The 17,054-nt window shown below is 36.9% G+C and overlaps 1 protein-coding gene across 1 annotated transcript; it reads left to right on the top strand.

Annotated features, from left to right (window-relative positions):
- The first annotated feature begins 1,186 nt into the window (after positions 1-1,186).
- Positions 1,187-11,713, top strand: GMNC (geminin coiled-coil domain containing). The gene is made up of 5 exons (XM_037039643.1): positions 1,187-1,391; positions 3,037-3,211; positions 4,889-4,977; positions 5,912-6,028; positions 8,195-11,713. The coding sequence occupies exons 1-5, from the start codon at positions 1,389-1,391 to the stop codon at positions 8,813-8,815; spliced, it is 1,005 nt and encodes a 334-aa protein (XP_036895538.1). The 5' UTR covers positions 1,187-1,388; the 3' UTR covers positions 8,816-11,713.
- Positions 11,714-17,054: the final 5,341 nt, after the last annotated feature.

Raw genomic sequence — 17,054 nt, 5'->3', positions numbered from 1 at the left:
CTAAGGACACCAGGCTTGTTAGCTTAGAGCACCATTGTTACAACATCTTAACCTTGCTTACCACTTTAGAGGCTCTCACTCCAAAGACTGAGGGTTATAGATTCAACATATAAATTCCAGGGAAGCCCAATTCAGTGCATAAAAATGCCCAGTGCACAAAAGGCAGTAGAAAGATGTTAAAGAGAATTTAAAAAATTGCAGTAGTTAGAAGCACGGATGACAGAGCCAGAGGTTCAAATCCCGAGCCTGCCACTACTTAGTTGTGTAAACGCTAGTCAAGCTTCTTGACTTCAGTGCATCATTTGCCAGCCTTTAAACCAGAGATGATAAAGGCACCTACCTCTTAGGCTATTGTTGCTTGAAATAAGTTGGCTATTAGTGGTAAATGAATGGTTTTAAAGATGATATTACTCCTCTTACTCCTCCAGATATAAAATCACAGGAATCATGAGAATGAAATGTGAAAGAAGAGGGTGGGAATCAAACACTTCGAGAAGTACAGACACACTCATTTTTCTTACTTGTAACCATTTATTTATATACTAATGGTTGTAAAGATAAAACCAACACAGAGATAGGCACTTTAGATTCTTAATTTGTAACTTAATTCATTCTTCCTTGAGCACCCCATTACACACTAAAAAGTGTTCCAGGAATTTAACAAAACGGGCAGAAACCTCTATTCTCTGAAGCTTAGGGGGGATAGAATAGAGATTGATCACCTCCACATGGAACGCCCACGGTAGGAGTTGGGAGAATGAGACATATTAAACAGAAGGGGGGAGCCAATCAACTCACAATGTCATACATGAAGTTAATATTTATCGCGTGGCCGGGAAAATACACAGAAGTATTAACTCTTCGGCCTGTTGTATGGCTTCACCAAGTGCTGCCCGGATCCCTGAGATGTGGGCTGATCCTGCTCCACCGCACCTGCGGACTAGTCTGCCCCGCCCTGCCCGGCCTCTCGCATGGAGTGGGTGCAGGGGGAGACGTGGAGAGTCGGTGTTCCCCCCATGAGGTTCGGGGGACGTGGCCACCGCCACCCCTGACTCCTCGCTGGAGGGCAGTGAGCCGGCACAGGCGCAGGTTTTGAAGCACAGCTGCGCAACCGACCCGCAGGTTTCAGATCCAGGTACCGTGGTCTCTGTGAGCGCTAGTGATTTTGGCTTTGGCTGGACGCTCCCTGGCCCACGTCACCAGGTTGACAGCTTCGCATCAAATCAGAGGGCTGCGCTCACCGGGAGACCCCCGCGTCATCCGCAGCTCCTGAAGACTAGAACTCGCCTCTCCTAGCTCCTCCCCTCAGTCCCATTTAAAACTCCCACTAGCTTTACCGAAAAATTAAGAGTGGGTTCAGTTTCTGCAGCGCCTGCTTCCACTGCAAGATGGTAAGTGAGGAGCTGGTGTTTGCTAGTTCACTGGAGAAATCTCAGGGTGCTGAGAGCTAGTAAGCTTTGCATTTTTTCCACCTTGGAAGCAAAATTTCTCTGCTACCAGGGTTCCTCTGCTACCTGTCAAGGCAGGTCTACTCTGCTAACCATTTGCCTTTTCCTATTCCCTATATTCTCCTGATCTCTCTTTCTGTCATATTTCTACTCTCTTTCTCTCTGTTCTTTTTACTCTTTGTACATTTTCCCAACATTTCTCCCTGTACACCTGCACTTACTTTTCACTTCACCTCTTTCTCCAGATTTTGCACATATTTGCAAGCACTTGGACCTGACCTAGTCTAGGGCTATTTGGGTTTATTTTCTTCTCAGGTGTCGATTGCATAATAGCTCAACTCTGATTCCAGTAATGACCCCAGGGAAAGAGCCTGCAAACATGCCTTTTGAATAAAAGAAAATAGCACTTGATAAACTTTTGGCTGAATTTCTTTGGTCGGCACTGCCCAAGCTGGATTTGCTTCAAAATGGGACTTTTTCAAAATTTAATTTACTGAGAACATTAACAAAGTGTAATTTCTTTTTTTAACTTCTTTTTTCTTACTTGTTTTCTATTTATGTTATGCCCAAGAAAGTCCTCTAGTCAACAAAAGACTTATAGTGGTCAAAAAGGATTTGTCCAAAGCTGGGTTCTGTTTAAATGAATGGCTTTTACCTGATTAAACATTGACAAATGTTTAGAAATGAGTTTTTGTACAAATTAACCCAGGAAGGCTGCTGCATACCTGCCCATGCCTCGACATTTGGGAAGACTGTGTTTGAGGAGCCGGGAGCAGGAGGCTGTTCACTGGCTCAGAACACAGTGGAGAATTCGTGCCAGGAAGTTAGGAGTGGCGAGATAACTTTGGAAGGGCATTGAGATCTAGTGATGGAGAGACCTAGCGCTTTGCTGTCTTTGCTGACTAATTTTTTTCAGGGTTGATTCTATGTTTCTCTGAGTGACTTTATGCTCCTGTGTTTAGTTAGGAGTCAGGAACAATATATACTTAGTTATCTCTGGAAAATATCTATGTATTTATCTGGAACCATTCAGTTTACCAGAGGATCTAGCAGCATTTAAAGTGAGAGGAAAGAAAGAGACAGATGGGGCATGTTTATAATTCAGAAAGAAACTAAAATAAGGAGGTTAGGTTACATTTTATTGTTATGTTTACTTCCATTTTAGTATTCTCTGTTTTTTGAGGCGATTGAAAAATATATTTAAGATATTTGGTAGAAAGAATCAAATAGTTCTTAGGTCTTTGAATCATGAACTAAAATTCCTTTTACTTAGATCCTGGGTAGCCTGTCAGGTGACTCAGACATGGCAACAAAGAATATGCCCAGATATGTGCAGCTTTGATCCATCCAATACTAGCCTGTTCTTTGTTGAAGCCTTAGGGAAGTATTGGGTAAACCAAAGAGATGATCCCCCTCTAGCACTTATATTTTGACCACTCACAATTAACCTGGGATCTCTACTTAACACCTTTACTGTGTTTGATTCAGTGCATGTAATTTTGGCATCTTTCTCCCACCCTCTCTTTTCTCCGAATCCCCATCACCCCATCTCCTGGGAACCCCCTGTTCCTCATACTGATTTTCACAGAACACCGTTCTGCCTTGCCAAGACCAGTACTTTGTAGGAGGCCAGAGCTATAATTGCCCGTATTCTACTACAACGTCAGAATCTGGTGTTGACGTTTCCACGGATACTTGGGTCTCTTTCTGGGCTGCTGGTCTCCTGGACAACAGAGAGTCCCAACAAGCACCACAGGCACAGGGTAAGTCCCGCTCTTCTGCTTTCCTGGTGGCTCTGAAGCCCTTTGCAACACGCAGTTGCAAAGCACCATGGGCTGGAAGTCTGTAGGAGAAGGGATGATATGGAAAGCTTAAGAAAGCCCCCAAACCCTTGCATCTTACAAGCTAAATAACCTATTATTTTGTACTTACCAAATAGTGAAAATAGAATTCTTTTCCTTGCCTACTGGACAATTTGTATTTTCCCTACACTTTCTAGTTCTTAGAGATTTCCAACTTACTGAGGGAGTTTGGGTCTAGGACACAGTTTCATAGGCAATACTGGTGGGATATTTTTTTGACTCAAGATACCAGTTGGAGCATTTCTTTTGGAATTAAGGAAAGTCTCCCTGCATATGAGGAAGAAACAAGAAGAAATACCAACTTACTATTTCGTTTCATAGAGGGAATTCTATAAACAGTGTCTTGCAAGTAGAAACAATAATTCCTTTTCATCCAAAGAGGACTTCAATTTTGAAGGGAAGTATAACATTGATGAAAAATTACATATCAATTTTGACCAGGGCCAAGTAGTAAGTAGTATTTGTACATATTGAAGAAATTTCTGTAGTAACATTCAAGTTTTTGAAAGGACCCTTAGCAACTTCAGAATTAAATATCTGCACTGTTGATTCTGCCACATAATTTTTTGAATTCGAGAAAAAAACACAAAAGCCACAAACTATTGAAAAATACATATATCAGGAATGGAGTTGCTAGTTTTAGCTTTCTACCACAAGCAATAAAGAAATAGAATGCCCAAGAATATGAAATCAAGCAGTGTATAAAATTTTATTCTTGTCTCCTTATTCATTTTTCTACTTTAGTTAAAAAACATTTCAGTAGTATGTCAGTTTAAGTAGAGGAAGGCAAGTGTCACAATTGTACTAGTTGAGAAAAAGTAGATATAAGTAAACTAATCCAGCATGCCTAAGCATAGTTCTTTTGGTAGGTATGGCTTGTTGGCAAATTTTTTAAAAATCTTTTTTGAAAAGCATGAAAAGCATATAGAGAATGACATTTGAAGTGCATGAGTTTGAGTTACAGTTTTGATATTTCACCATTGTCTTTAGAAAAGCAAGATCCAAATTATCTTAAGGTAGAAATTGCTACCACACACAATTCTGAGTAAATATTGCCCACCAGACTTAATGGACAGGCAAACAGGCAGAGATTTTTGTTAGTGGAAAATGTTAGCATCAAAAATAGAATTTGATTCTAGAACCACACACTGCATTTTCAAGCACTAAGGCTCAGAAAAAAAGATAAAAACTTCAAAACATAGTAGAATTACATTATGCCCAGTGGCAGGGGGAGTATCAATACATATTTGAATGAATTAATAATGCAGCTGGGACAGTCTTTGTAAATTGAGCCAACAGAGATATAAATATTAGGAGGAATATTAGGGAGGAACTTGCTAGCTCTTAAAAACTGACCCCTGTAGCCACTCTGGCATATAGCCTATAAATACTTGTCTTTTATGGCATGCTTCCCCTTTCATAAAGCTTTAAGTATTTTGTTTTCATGTGTGGAGGCAATAGCTGTTTTTGGAAGAGTAATGGAAACTTTTAATGTTTCTGAAAGCCTTTGGTGAATTCTTTATCACACAAAAACTGCAAGTGTATTTTCTCAGTTACCCATTTGGTGTTTCCACATAGAATCATCTAGTGACTCGAATTTCCCCTTTGCTAACTCTTGTTCGTGGGAAGAGGCTCAGCTTTCCTCTCAGCTCTACAGAAACAAGCAGGTATGTACACAGGGTCGGAACCCTGGGGCTGGCCATGCTCCGTGCAGTCCAGTCTTACTGTTGTCCCTCAATGTCACACTGCTTCTTCTCCTTGGTACTATAAATTCATATGCTGACTTTCAGTTTAGGATCCAAGTGGATATATGTCTATAGAGTTATAAAAGTTAGGTGATAATACCAAAGAAAAAACAAACAATCCCCCCCAAACACACCCCCCCAAAACAACAACAACCCTTTAGAAAGGTTGGAAGTCAGGCCTTGGCTCTTCACCTTTTATTATTGTATGACCTCTTGAATTTTTTTGCTTATCTCTGAAATTGGAATATGTGTTGCTGCTTTCCTCTAAGAACTGTGGTCGAAAATATCAGGTGATATAATGAATCTGATAGTGTTTTTAAGTCACAAACATGGCTCATCACTTGGAGAAGGAATGCTGATTCTAAGTTTTACAAAGACTGATTCCTATTCTGTATTTTGGTTGTTGCTGTTCTGGAGAGAGAGATTTAATTAAGTGGACGACATGCAAACAGATCGATTTGAGGGTGAGGCACACCAACTCGCCTTTGTTTCTTCTTCCTTTCTTTTTTAAGATGTAAGGAGTAAAACTATTCTGAACACCTTTTTCTGTATTTAAACAGTTACTTGCAGCTCATTTTCCTACATACCTTCCCTTGTGGTTACAATTTCAAAGTCATATAATCTCTTCAAACACTTTGCAATGAACAAAAAAGTTCAGTGTGCAAAACTGAACAATCAGGTGGTAGGTGGGTGTAGATTGAATTTAGGCCTCTGAGGATGAAGGCTCCCCGAGGTAGAGTTCTTAAAACAAACAAAATAATAATCAGCTCTAAGCGGGTTATGGATCAGTGGCATTATTATAAGGTTACAAAGTCAACATAGTGGAGCAGCCCTCACCATTGTCCACTTTTTGCAGCTACAAGATACTCTGGTGCAGAAGGAGGAAGAACTTGCTAGGTTACATGAAGAGAATAATCACCTCAGACAATACCTGAATTCTGCTTTGGTGAAATGTCTTGAGGAAAAAGCCAAGGTAGGTAACTCTCCCCTTTATAAAGGCAGAGTGATTGGTGATTTGAGAAAGGAGACCATTTGAGTAAAACTCCTTGATTAGATGTAGGAGGTGTGCTAAAGAGCATGCCTTCAAATGCATTTATAGGATGGATGAAATTTTCTAAACAAAATATAGCACTTTCTGAAGAATATTTTTAATATTCACCTGAGGATACATTTATTGGTTTTAGAGAGAGAGGGAGGGAGGGGCAGGGGGGGAGAGAGAGAGAGAGAGAGAGAGAAGGACATTGATATGAGAGAGAAACAAACATAGGTTGGCTGCCTCCTGTATACATCCCGATTGGGTATTGAACCCACAACCTAGATAAGTGCCCTGACCAGGGATCTGACCCCCAACCTTCTGGTGTATGGGATGATGCTCTGACCAACTGAACCACCTGGCCAGGTCTTGGGAAAATTTGTATGTATCCTTTCTTGGAACCAACTAGATTGCAGATTTTAGTCATATGTTACAAAAGAAGTTGTCTGGGAATCAAAAACCAGCCAAGGGACTGGCTGAAACAGCAGAAGTTTATCAAAAGACAGAGTTATAAGGATGGAACGTTGGAGAGGGAATCGCATCTGAGAGAGCTGGCTCTTTTAAGCACACATTTGACTTTCAGTGACTCTCTCTCACTTGGGCCTCAGTTGCCTTCATCTGTAAATGAAGGGACTGAAAGATCTCCTAAGAATCTTTCCAGCTCTGAAATGTCATGAATATGACTGGAGCCCAGATCTCTTGACTGATGATTAGATATTGCGAATTAGTGAACTGCCCTCCCCCTCTTATGCTTTTAAAATGAACTACTCTGATTTGAAGGTAAATAGTTTGCCCATAGCTCTTTTTGCTCTTCTTCATTTCTCTGGGTGTTATAATTTTTGTTATCTTTTTTGCCATTCTGTTATCATCATTGATTCTATCAATCTTTACCTTACTTCTCTGGAAAAGCCACATTATTCAATATTATTTAACACAAATTGATGACGCTCCTTTCTACTGTTACTGAACATAATGGTTGAGAGAGAAAGGGCACACTACTTTTAATTTCTTTACAATTCAGTTAGCTTTGTTTAAAAAGGGAGCACCTCTCCTCATTATTATCATGGGCCCTTAAAAGAATTGTTATTAAATTACTAAGTAATAGTAATTAGTCAGTTTCTCCTCTCGTGTTCTCAATTTTGCAAGATGTAGAATAATACGTATCACATGGGAGCGCTATGGAAGTTAACAAAATAAGAGGAAACAGTGTTACACGGTGTTTCTTTTTCGCTTTTCCTTTTCTTTATGACAGCGATTCCAAGTAATTTTAGTTCTCGTTTAGGAAGAAATACCAACATTTAAACTTCTATGTTATTTTACAATTATTTGATTGTGAAAGACACGTATCTGGAATATCTTATTACCTTAAAACCAAGAAACATTGTTTTAGCACTTATTTCCTATGTCCGTATGTTTGCTATTTATTTGTTTATTTGTTTGTTTGTTTGTTTGTTTATTTCTCTTAACGCTTGTGCCTTTTTCACCCAGTCCCCAAACCCCTTCCCTGGTTCTGTGTAGTGTCAGATGGTTTAGCTGTAGATCTAAGCTGAATGGATTTTTCGCAAGTCGCTAGTATGCCTGTACCTCAGTTTCATTTTTTGTACTGTTGACACTATTAGAGATGCCCCCCATCTCCTCTCCCTTTGCCTTCCTCCACCCAGCCCCCACTCTCCCCCAGCTCTCACCACATTGCTGTCTGTGTCCATTAGTTTCTCCATTAAGGAGATTTTAATAGTACTTAAAACGAGATCATGGCATGTAACCTCTGTCTAACACAGGATAGTTGCTATTATTGTCATTATAATAATAGTCATTCCTTTCCTGGATTAAAAATTTAAAGACATCATGTATTCCTTTTAACTTTTAAATGACTAGTAAAATATATAAATTGGATATCTAAGTAGTAAATTCTCATAATAGATTTAAATTTAGAAACAGACAGTAATCTAATCAGTTCATGTGTGTGAGAATATAGAAGTTTAATCGAGTTTTCTAAGGACTGAAGTGACTAGTTACTGTTTGAAGTAGGTCTAATTGGACAACAGTAAAGAAGACGATCTTGCTTGATGACCTGACTCTGTATATTTTCAAATGCTACTTCCCTAGAAACTGCTTTCATCAGATGATTTCTCCAGAGCATGTGGAAAATTCAGAAAGGCGAAGAGGAAACCCAAAGAGCAAAGATATTTTCCTCTTGAGATCCTCCATTGCAAAAATGCCAAGAGAAACCTCTCTAGTGAGTTTGCTAACTGTGAAGAACAACCTGCCCCGCCAGTGGACCCCTGGGTCCTTAAAACACTTGGGTTAAAAGACCTCAACACCATTGACGACACCTTATCAGCTAACTACAGTGCCCTTTCCCCGCATCCCAGAAGAATCACCAATGCATTCCCCCAGTTCTTAGAGAATGCAGTCGATTATGGAAACGCCCCCGAGGAGGATATGCCAATTGACTACGGAGGTGAGAGAACAACCCCTTCCCACAGCACTGCCAGCCACAGGGAAGATTTCCACTTCCTTTCTCAACTTTCAAATCCCCCAGGAGGCCTGCCAACGCTTCCTCACTATACTTCTGACGTGTCACCCAATAAAACCGAGATGGCCTTTTCCACATCCCTGAGCCCTCACTGTAATGTGAAAACTCATTCCTTCCACCAGGGACAAGCCTTTGTCCGTCGAGATGAGAAGGGAGGCTGGAAGTTTACCTGGGTCCCTAAGCAGTCTTAGTGACCCCTCCTCCACCACAAAGGACTGCCATGAACTCTGTTTACAAAGACCTCCCTTGCACTTGAACCTGACTGTGTGGAAAACAGAAGCTGTTTCTCAGACTGTCTCCTGACACTTTAAATGTCACCCTCAATTACCCACTTAAATCTGCAGGGAATGGTTTCCAAGATTCTGTAATGAAGCGTGCCTGTTCTTCTTTCACCTAAATTTGACTTGCTTACACACCAGCACCTGCTGTTGACTTCTTCCCTGTACCCTGTACTTAAAATTGTATTTTCCAGTTGCCCGTATATTCCTTTGAGACCTACATATGCTGCTCCAATTATAACAAATCTAACAGATTTTCTCCTTTCATCAAGCAGTTTAAGTGTTCACAGCTTTCATGCTCTCACTTGTGTCCCTCTCCTCCTCCTCTTCGTTTCTGGAAACTGCCTTTAGAATGAGCACTATTTTTGCTCTCAGTACCTGCTAGTGAGTGCTCAGTTTGCTGGGGGTGGGGTGGAGACAAATGTCTGCCCATCACCGAGGCCTGAGGACATAATGCAGATGTGAATAGTGTTATGTGTAGTGCAATTCAGTAAGTTGAGTGTCACAGGGTGGAGTTGACAAAGTCTCTTCAAATAGCTGTAACTCTACTGACAAGCAATGCCACAGACACATTAAAAGCTAAAAGAAAAATAAAATTGCTTCAAAGTGCCCCATGGTGTATCAGCTTCATAGGCACCTGGTATTGTCTCTTTAATGATTGGAGCCCCAAACAAGAACGTTTTTGAGGGTCTTGTAGTAACAGAATAAGTTATCATCCTAATTTTCTGAATGCTGACAAACTTCCATTCCTGAAAATATAGTCTACCCTAGTTCTGCCAATGCCTCTCTCTCATTGATTTGTTCATTCATTCATTCATTCATTTTTTCATTCAACAACCCACTCAAAATATTTGTAGAACACCTACCATGTATCAGATGCTGTGCTATAAGGTGGAAATAAAGTGTGAGGCTGTGAAGCACTGTGGCCACCTTCCTGAGACCTCAGAGCCACACATCTGCTGCTTCCCCATAGTGAGAGTTCTGTTTCCCCAGCTGCACAGCCCACAGAATTTGAGCTGGATAATCACTAATATTCTGTGACTTGAGGCTGAATCCCATCCCCTCTCCTCCAGCACTGCCACCCCAGGCACCATTCTTCTTAGTTTTCACAGTCGCTGTGGATATGTTGGGTGGACTTTATAGATAATTAAAAAGAAATATGAGTCATTTGTTGTTAACTCTAGAATTCAATGTTCGATTGTAGTATTTTTTTATATGAGCCCATTTTGCAGGTTAATTTAGACTGTGTGAGAATAGCTTTCATCTAAACAATAGAGACATTAATTTTTAAATAAGTGTGCATAGATTTAGTGCAAATGTTGTCATCAAAGATTTTATCTCTTTCTACATGAAAATGTATTCCTAGTATTCATGTTAGTTCTATTGAATCCTCTAAAATCCCTATTCTTCTCAGAATAATTGACATAATACAGATGTGTGCCTGTTTATTTGGACCAAATTATACTTAATGATATAATCCACCATGTTGAATCTTTTCCCCACTTTTCTTTTTTTCCACCTCTCAATAAGCCACCATGTACAATCAATGTCTGAAAGTGAAAGTATGCTTTTGTTATTGTTGTTTGTTTGTTTTTGTCTATGTTGCTGAACGGTCTATTTTATACAGTTTCATTACTACTCAGTTTTATTTAAATTTAATGAAGGGAAATCTAAGATTTCAACTAATATTATTCTCCAGAAGGTTTTAAAGACTTAGAAAGATACAGAACACATTTTTGTAAAGGTGTCTTTCACATTGTAGTGTCTGTGCCTCTTGTGGCTGAAATTTATCTCCTTTAAAAATAACAAATGTAATAATAGAATTGATTGCACTTTAATACTCTAGGAGTCAAGGAAGTAACACAGCTATTTCGAAAGTCTAAATGATCATGTTGTACAACAAAATTGGTTAGTCAGCAAATGTTTATTTTGCATTTTTATGTGCCTTATCATGTGTTATATACCATGCATGAGTAAATACTCAGGTTTAACACGGTGCATTTGGTATATAAATCAAAGGTACAGAAAATGTAATAGCTTTTAAATAAAAATTGGTTTAAGTCTGGTTTAAGTAAAAGTCAGCACACTTGTGGTAAATTATAATAACTTTCTCTGGCTTCATGGATAGTAAGTCACGTGGAAGAAAAATACATCCTCTTAAATCATATCTATACATTTTATATTCATTTAAATTATATATACAATTTTTTGACAGTTTGAAAAATTGGAATTTTTTTCCAGTTTGAAAAATTGGAAATTTCTCTCACTTGAGTATGTTTTAATTTTCATGGTTTTACTATGCTCCTCCAGTAAATCACACTTAATATTTCAGTAATATAAGATAAAAAATAAAAACTAAACACTTTTGTGATTATGATGAATATGTTTCTGTTGTACATATGATGTTCTTGTAATGGACTTTGCCTTCTGGTTTTAAGTGTAATCTTGTTGATTTGCATCTCTTTAGTATGATGCATATGGCCAGCCCAGTGTCTTCAGCGTTTAGGGTTAAGGGTTCTTTCTTAACCCAGGATTCGTTAATGAGACTTTCAGATATGAAGCCACTTAAAAAGTTAAGTGCTTTGTGGGTACAGCACTCTCTTAACCAACTTTATAAAATTAAAATCCAGGATCAATATTTAACATTTGGTAGTATTTCCAGTGTTCTCTGGTAATCTGAAAATAAATCATACTTGTATCTCACTAGTATCTGGAAAGTAAGGGCATTAGAAAGCCTCACTTAAAGAAACATTTAATGAATGGGGTCATTTAAAACTGAAGTGATGCTAAAGTATAATTTTGAAAAATTGGAAGAAAAGAAACTGTGAATCTGTGGAAAAAATTGGTCCATTTGATATACAAAGATGGGCAAAAGTAGGTTTACAGTTGCATTGTGACATTCTTTTGAGTTAATAAAGCTATTGCAATAATTATAACCCACGTCTTTTTCCATATGGATGACTGTAAATCTACTTATGCCCACCCCTTTTTATCAAGAAAACTGAAATATTTTACACACACACACACATATATATATATATATGTGACAAGTGGATAGTTGTTATATATATATATATGACAATAGTTATATATATATGACAAGTGGATTTCAACAACTGACCTGCATTATAGGTGCAGGAAAAAGTAGAATTGATACATCCAATCATCCAATCATAATTTTTTATAAGGTTACCACTTGCCTATAAAGACAAGATATACAATTTTACATTTATTTCAGTTTACCAAAAGATTCTCATTAAAAATTAAATGTACCATTTTCTCTACTTATTATGAAACCAAATAAAATTGGTTTACAAGTTATAAATATATGCTATAAGCATATTTAACATATTTGTCATGTTTTTATCTGAATTATTTTGTTACATGAACATAACCAGTCATCCAGTTCTAATATTACATTGGATATCCTATAAATGTAAAATATAATTTAACCTTAATATTTTAAATAATTTTGATTTTTGTGATTTGAAATATTTTTGAATATCTGAGTCAGTTTTGTAATTAATTTATGTCTAATAAATAAATGACAAAACCTTTTTAGTCCTACTTATGGCCTTTATTTTAGGAATGATTTTCAGTGAATGTACTTAGTTCTGCCATAGACTTTATGTCATACAATATGTATTTTAATTCTCAAATAGTGGTATGATTAATAACTGAGGCACTTATTTAACAAATAATGGACACTTCTGCGAGGTTTGGCAAAATATATAAGGATAAAATATGTGCACAAATTAACTTGGTTATAAAAGAGAGAGACGTAATTTTAAACATGCTTAATCAAAACAAAGAAATAATTAGCCCCGATATTTGAAAAGGTTTTAGATATGGCTGGCTCTCAGTGCTCAGGCACCATGTTCAGGAATCTGGTTTGGGATCTACAAAGAGGCTAATGATTAGAAATGGACTCTGGAATGGTGTTAAGATAGTGCTCACCATGCAAACACATGATAGAAACCAGGATGGCATAAGCAATGTGAGATTGATGATCAGCAACCTATATCTGATAAGATATTGTCTAGTTTTGTGACATTTTCCTTGTCTTGATGTTTATAATCCTCCCCCAAATAACTAAAGCCTCAGTTAGATTTTCCAGACTCGTCTCAGATATACCATGAGGAATTATGAAAATATTGGGTGCCTGCATATAAAAATTGTGAGCAGATTTTCTCTGGGGACACAATGTAGGGCATATATTCCTAAGAGGGAAAGTTACTATCAAGGGAAAAACAGTTTGAGACTTTTATAATAGGCCAGTAACCTATTGCTACCTGGAGAGTCTCCTATTACCAGTCATGAATCACTTGGATGTTATTTAGTTACCTTACAGGGATGTTTGAGCTTTTTTTTTTTTTTTAAGAAACTACATCTAAAACTCACTCAATGATCCTTGAATATAGAAGTAATCAGAAAAGGTTATTAGAAACATCAGAATCAGACAGATATCTTGAGTCCCATTTTATGATGGGAGAATCTAAGTGTTACACGGATAATATCATAATAAATAACTGAGGCCTGAGGTGACCTTGGCACTGACTTTTTTTTAGAGCATTTTGATTCACTTTATTTATTTATTTATTTATTTATTTATTTATTTAATTCTTACTCAAGTACAGTTTTCTGTTTTATATAAGGCCACTTCTCTTTCTGCTATGTCACACAATGGTGATGTTTTAAGACCAGTACTTACAGTCTGCTGTGTGTTATATACTATTTTAGGCTTGAAAACTAGAAGCCTGAAAGTATTGAGGGAATTCAAGTTTTTACTCTCATTCATCGGAGGGTTTTGAGCCTCTCTTAACCCCATCATTGTTAAAAGGTATTGTTCACAAGAAACCTATACAAATTGAAAAATATTGCAGAAATTTGGGACAAAAAAGTAGGATGAAAAAGGTAGATTACTCATGGACAAAATATTAATATGCTTCTTCAATTAGAAAACGTTAGGCAAATTAAAAGGGAAATGAAACCCTCTCCCACTTACTGCTGGTATTATGAAGGCCTAAAGCAGCAGTTCATAAACAATGCTTACGAATTCCCTTCCTCCTCTCACATAAGGCATAGATTTTGTAACTGTTCAGGTGATGGCATTGCTCCCTTTCCTTTCTTGTCAATTTGTAAGGGTAATCAACTCTATGGGAAACTGAAATATTTGAAGAAGGATATGTACAATGCTGATCTTACTTTTTCTAATGCTTGAGGAGCATTGTATCCTTTATTTTGGAAATCAGAAGTTAAAGGATACATTTTCAAGGATACAGCAGATTTTTCCCCATATCTTTTTCAGGTTTTTAATCTGAAAAAAATAAAGGATAGAAAGGGTGTTTCAGGTAATTTCTCATTCCAAGAGTCTATAATACCCAATGGCTGACTCCTTTGCGATGAGGCCCAAGATCGCAGATCCCTAACCCGGAGCTTTCTAAAAGTAATGATCTCTCAGGCCCACTTAACGAGTGTGCAATCAGAAGTTAGAACCTCTCTTTATAATCAGGCAAAAGGCCAAAATGGACCCTCTTTTCATTTTTGGTCTCTTGAGATTTTCCACCTCGGACGAGCCAGAGTCATTCTTCTCCCATCCTGGCCATAGGGGAGTCGTTTCGTGTGGAACCTGGAAGTGGCGTCTGCACAGTGCAGCCCATGGCCCTGTCCATCAACAGAGCTGTGCGTGCGTCCCAGGAATCTCAGCCTCCTTTGGGAGGAGAGCACCATATTGCCAGAGATTGGGCCTTTCCTTCTCCTGATTTTAAGGATCAACCACAATCTATGGAGCCCCTTGTGTTGTCCTTACTCTGAATTTCTGTAATAGTTTTAATTGATATGCTGATTTCTTTTGAGATTATAAAGGATGAATTTTTTTAGAGCAATTTTGTTAGGAAAAAAAAAGAAAAAAGGGCTGAAGACCTAGAAGAGCCATTTGATGAATATAAAAAGCATACTTTGAATGACCTGGGCATGGACTTCTAGAAGATTGTCTATTATTTACAGTATTAGTGCTATTAAATCAAAATACAGAAAAAGATTTATACTTTCCTTTCCTACAATGTAGTGATATTACAGATAAAGAAAGGACTTTAGTCAACAAATCAGGCTCCTTCAATCACAGCTGTACAACCTCAGAAATTAGATTAACCTTCCTCAACCTTGGTGTATTCACCTGTAAAATGGAGATAATGTTTGCTCTATCTAGTAAGTTCGTGAGATAATCTTGCAATTCTTCAGGACCATGTATAAGGACCATGTGATAAGACTGTCATTTGTCACAGCCTTTACACAGAGTGAAATCAATTTCAACTTAATTACTGAGTGAAAAATTTCATACTTCATAAAATACAATATTTTAAAACATGTTACATATTTCTACTGATTCAAATCAATAAATGTGAATTGCTTTCCCATTACATTCATAGTGCAATTTTATGTTCTAGGGACTAGGGCTCATGTCTTAAATGTTTACAATTTGGTGAGTGAAGGGAAACTAGGAAATGATTCACTGAAGGCATGAAGTAGGAGACATTCGTTAGTGTAAAGTTAGGATTGCATCAATAGGGATGGAAACAGGAGGCAAAAAAGGAGAATAAAACCTCAACAGGGAAAAATGTAAGAAATATTCAGGGAATAATGACTAATCCAGATGGTGGCAGGGTAGATTTTTATAAAATAAAATATCTATTCTTAAAATGCAGCAGAAATTTCTGAACAATGAGACATGTTAGAACCTCTACAAGTGCTTTATTAATAGTAGAAGAGAAATACAGCATACAAGCCCACAAAGATTAAAGATAATAACTAAGATATGTTATTTGCATCTTTAAAGTAAAACAACTCAGTCATCATTTTTCATGCTTATTTACCTTGGTCTTAGTATAGTAACTAGTAAAGGAGTCCAACTTTTATAATTTCTTGTAAATGTCCTTTTTTTCTCAAGACTGTGTCAGGCAGACTTTTCACAGACGAAGGTATGGAAAGTAGCAGATATTACCAGCAGTTCTTTTTTTTAAATTTTAGTACACATTAAAAAAGAGATTTCATTTATTTTTAGAGAGGGGGAGAATTCTACAACTGAACCACCAATGCGTTGCCAATTGATAAAGAGATTTGAATTTTGAGTTCCAAGTGGTTGATTCTGAAAATATTCATTTTTTATTATAGAGGATATCCATGCTCTTTCCTCAAAGACCATATTTTATGGGTAATTTATGATCAAAGGAAGAGATAAATCTCAAATATTGTGGATATTCATAATTATTGCGGGTAACAAAATAAATTAATTTTTCAATCCCATTTTTCTTCTTTTATCCTTCAAGACATTAGAAAGTGTAAAGAACAAGTGATTTGTGTCATCGTGAGCATATTCAAGTCACTTTATATATCTGAATATTTTAATGTTTTGCTTTGTGTTTTCTATTTGCTTGAAATATTAGAAAGTTATATCCCATCTAGAACTATGAAGCAATATCAATGTTTTTTCTCCAATACTTTTTCTATCATCACTTAGAGATTTTTTAAAGTTTGATAAAAGATGCAAATTGTCAAAAACTGCTTCCATGCAAAATATTGATAAATGGATTTTCTATTATTAATTGATCAACCTCAAATTAAAGTTTTATAAAACTTCCCCTAATACCATATTGCATTTTACATTTGCATATGCATTTATAAACTTTACATTTTATATTTTATATTTAAGAGAAATGAGTTGTGAAATATATATATATTAAATTTCAAAAGCAAAAACATGATTGTAAATTTATTACATGAAACATTTAAATTAAAATATATAGATAAAAAAGTAAGAAACAGAAATAAGGTAAATAATGAAACTGTTTTGAGTGAGGAGCAGTGGACAAAAGGAGAACTTTGGGTGACATATTTTTTTTCTCATTTATGTTTCTGTCAATGTCCAAACCAAAATAATTTGCATGAAAGCTAAAGACAGCCAGTAAGCAAAGAAAACACACAAAGGTCATGGTGATGAACATATTATGTTTTTTCATCCTTCCAAAGTGCTGAATAATCCAGTATTTGCAAAGCAAAGCAAAAAATACATACATATTATGTGGCTGAATTAGATTTACACAACAAATACTTGAGCCATTTGTTTTTATATGAGATGATGAATTTTAAGCCATGG

This window comes from Sturnira hondurensis, unplaced genomic scaffold (genome assembly GCF_014824575.4).
Source record: "Sturnira hondurensis isolate 20B ecotype Veracruz unplaced genomic scaffold, ASM1482457v3 Scaffold0000396, whole genome shotgun sequence".
Lineage (NCBI taxonomy): Eukaryota > Metazoa > Chordata > Mammalia > Chiroptera > Phyllostomidae > Sturnira > Sturnira hondurensis.
Note: the sequence above shows the minus strand (reverse complement) of the source record. Positions and strands in the feature narration are given on the sequence as shown.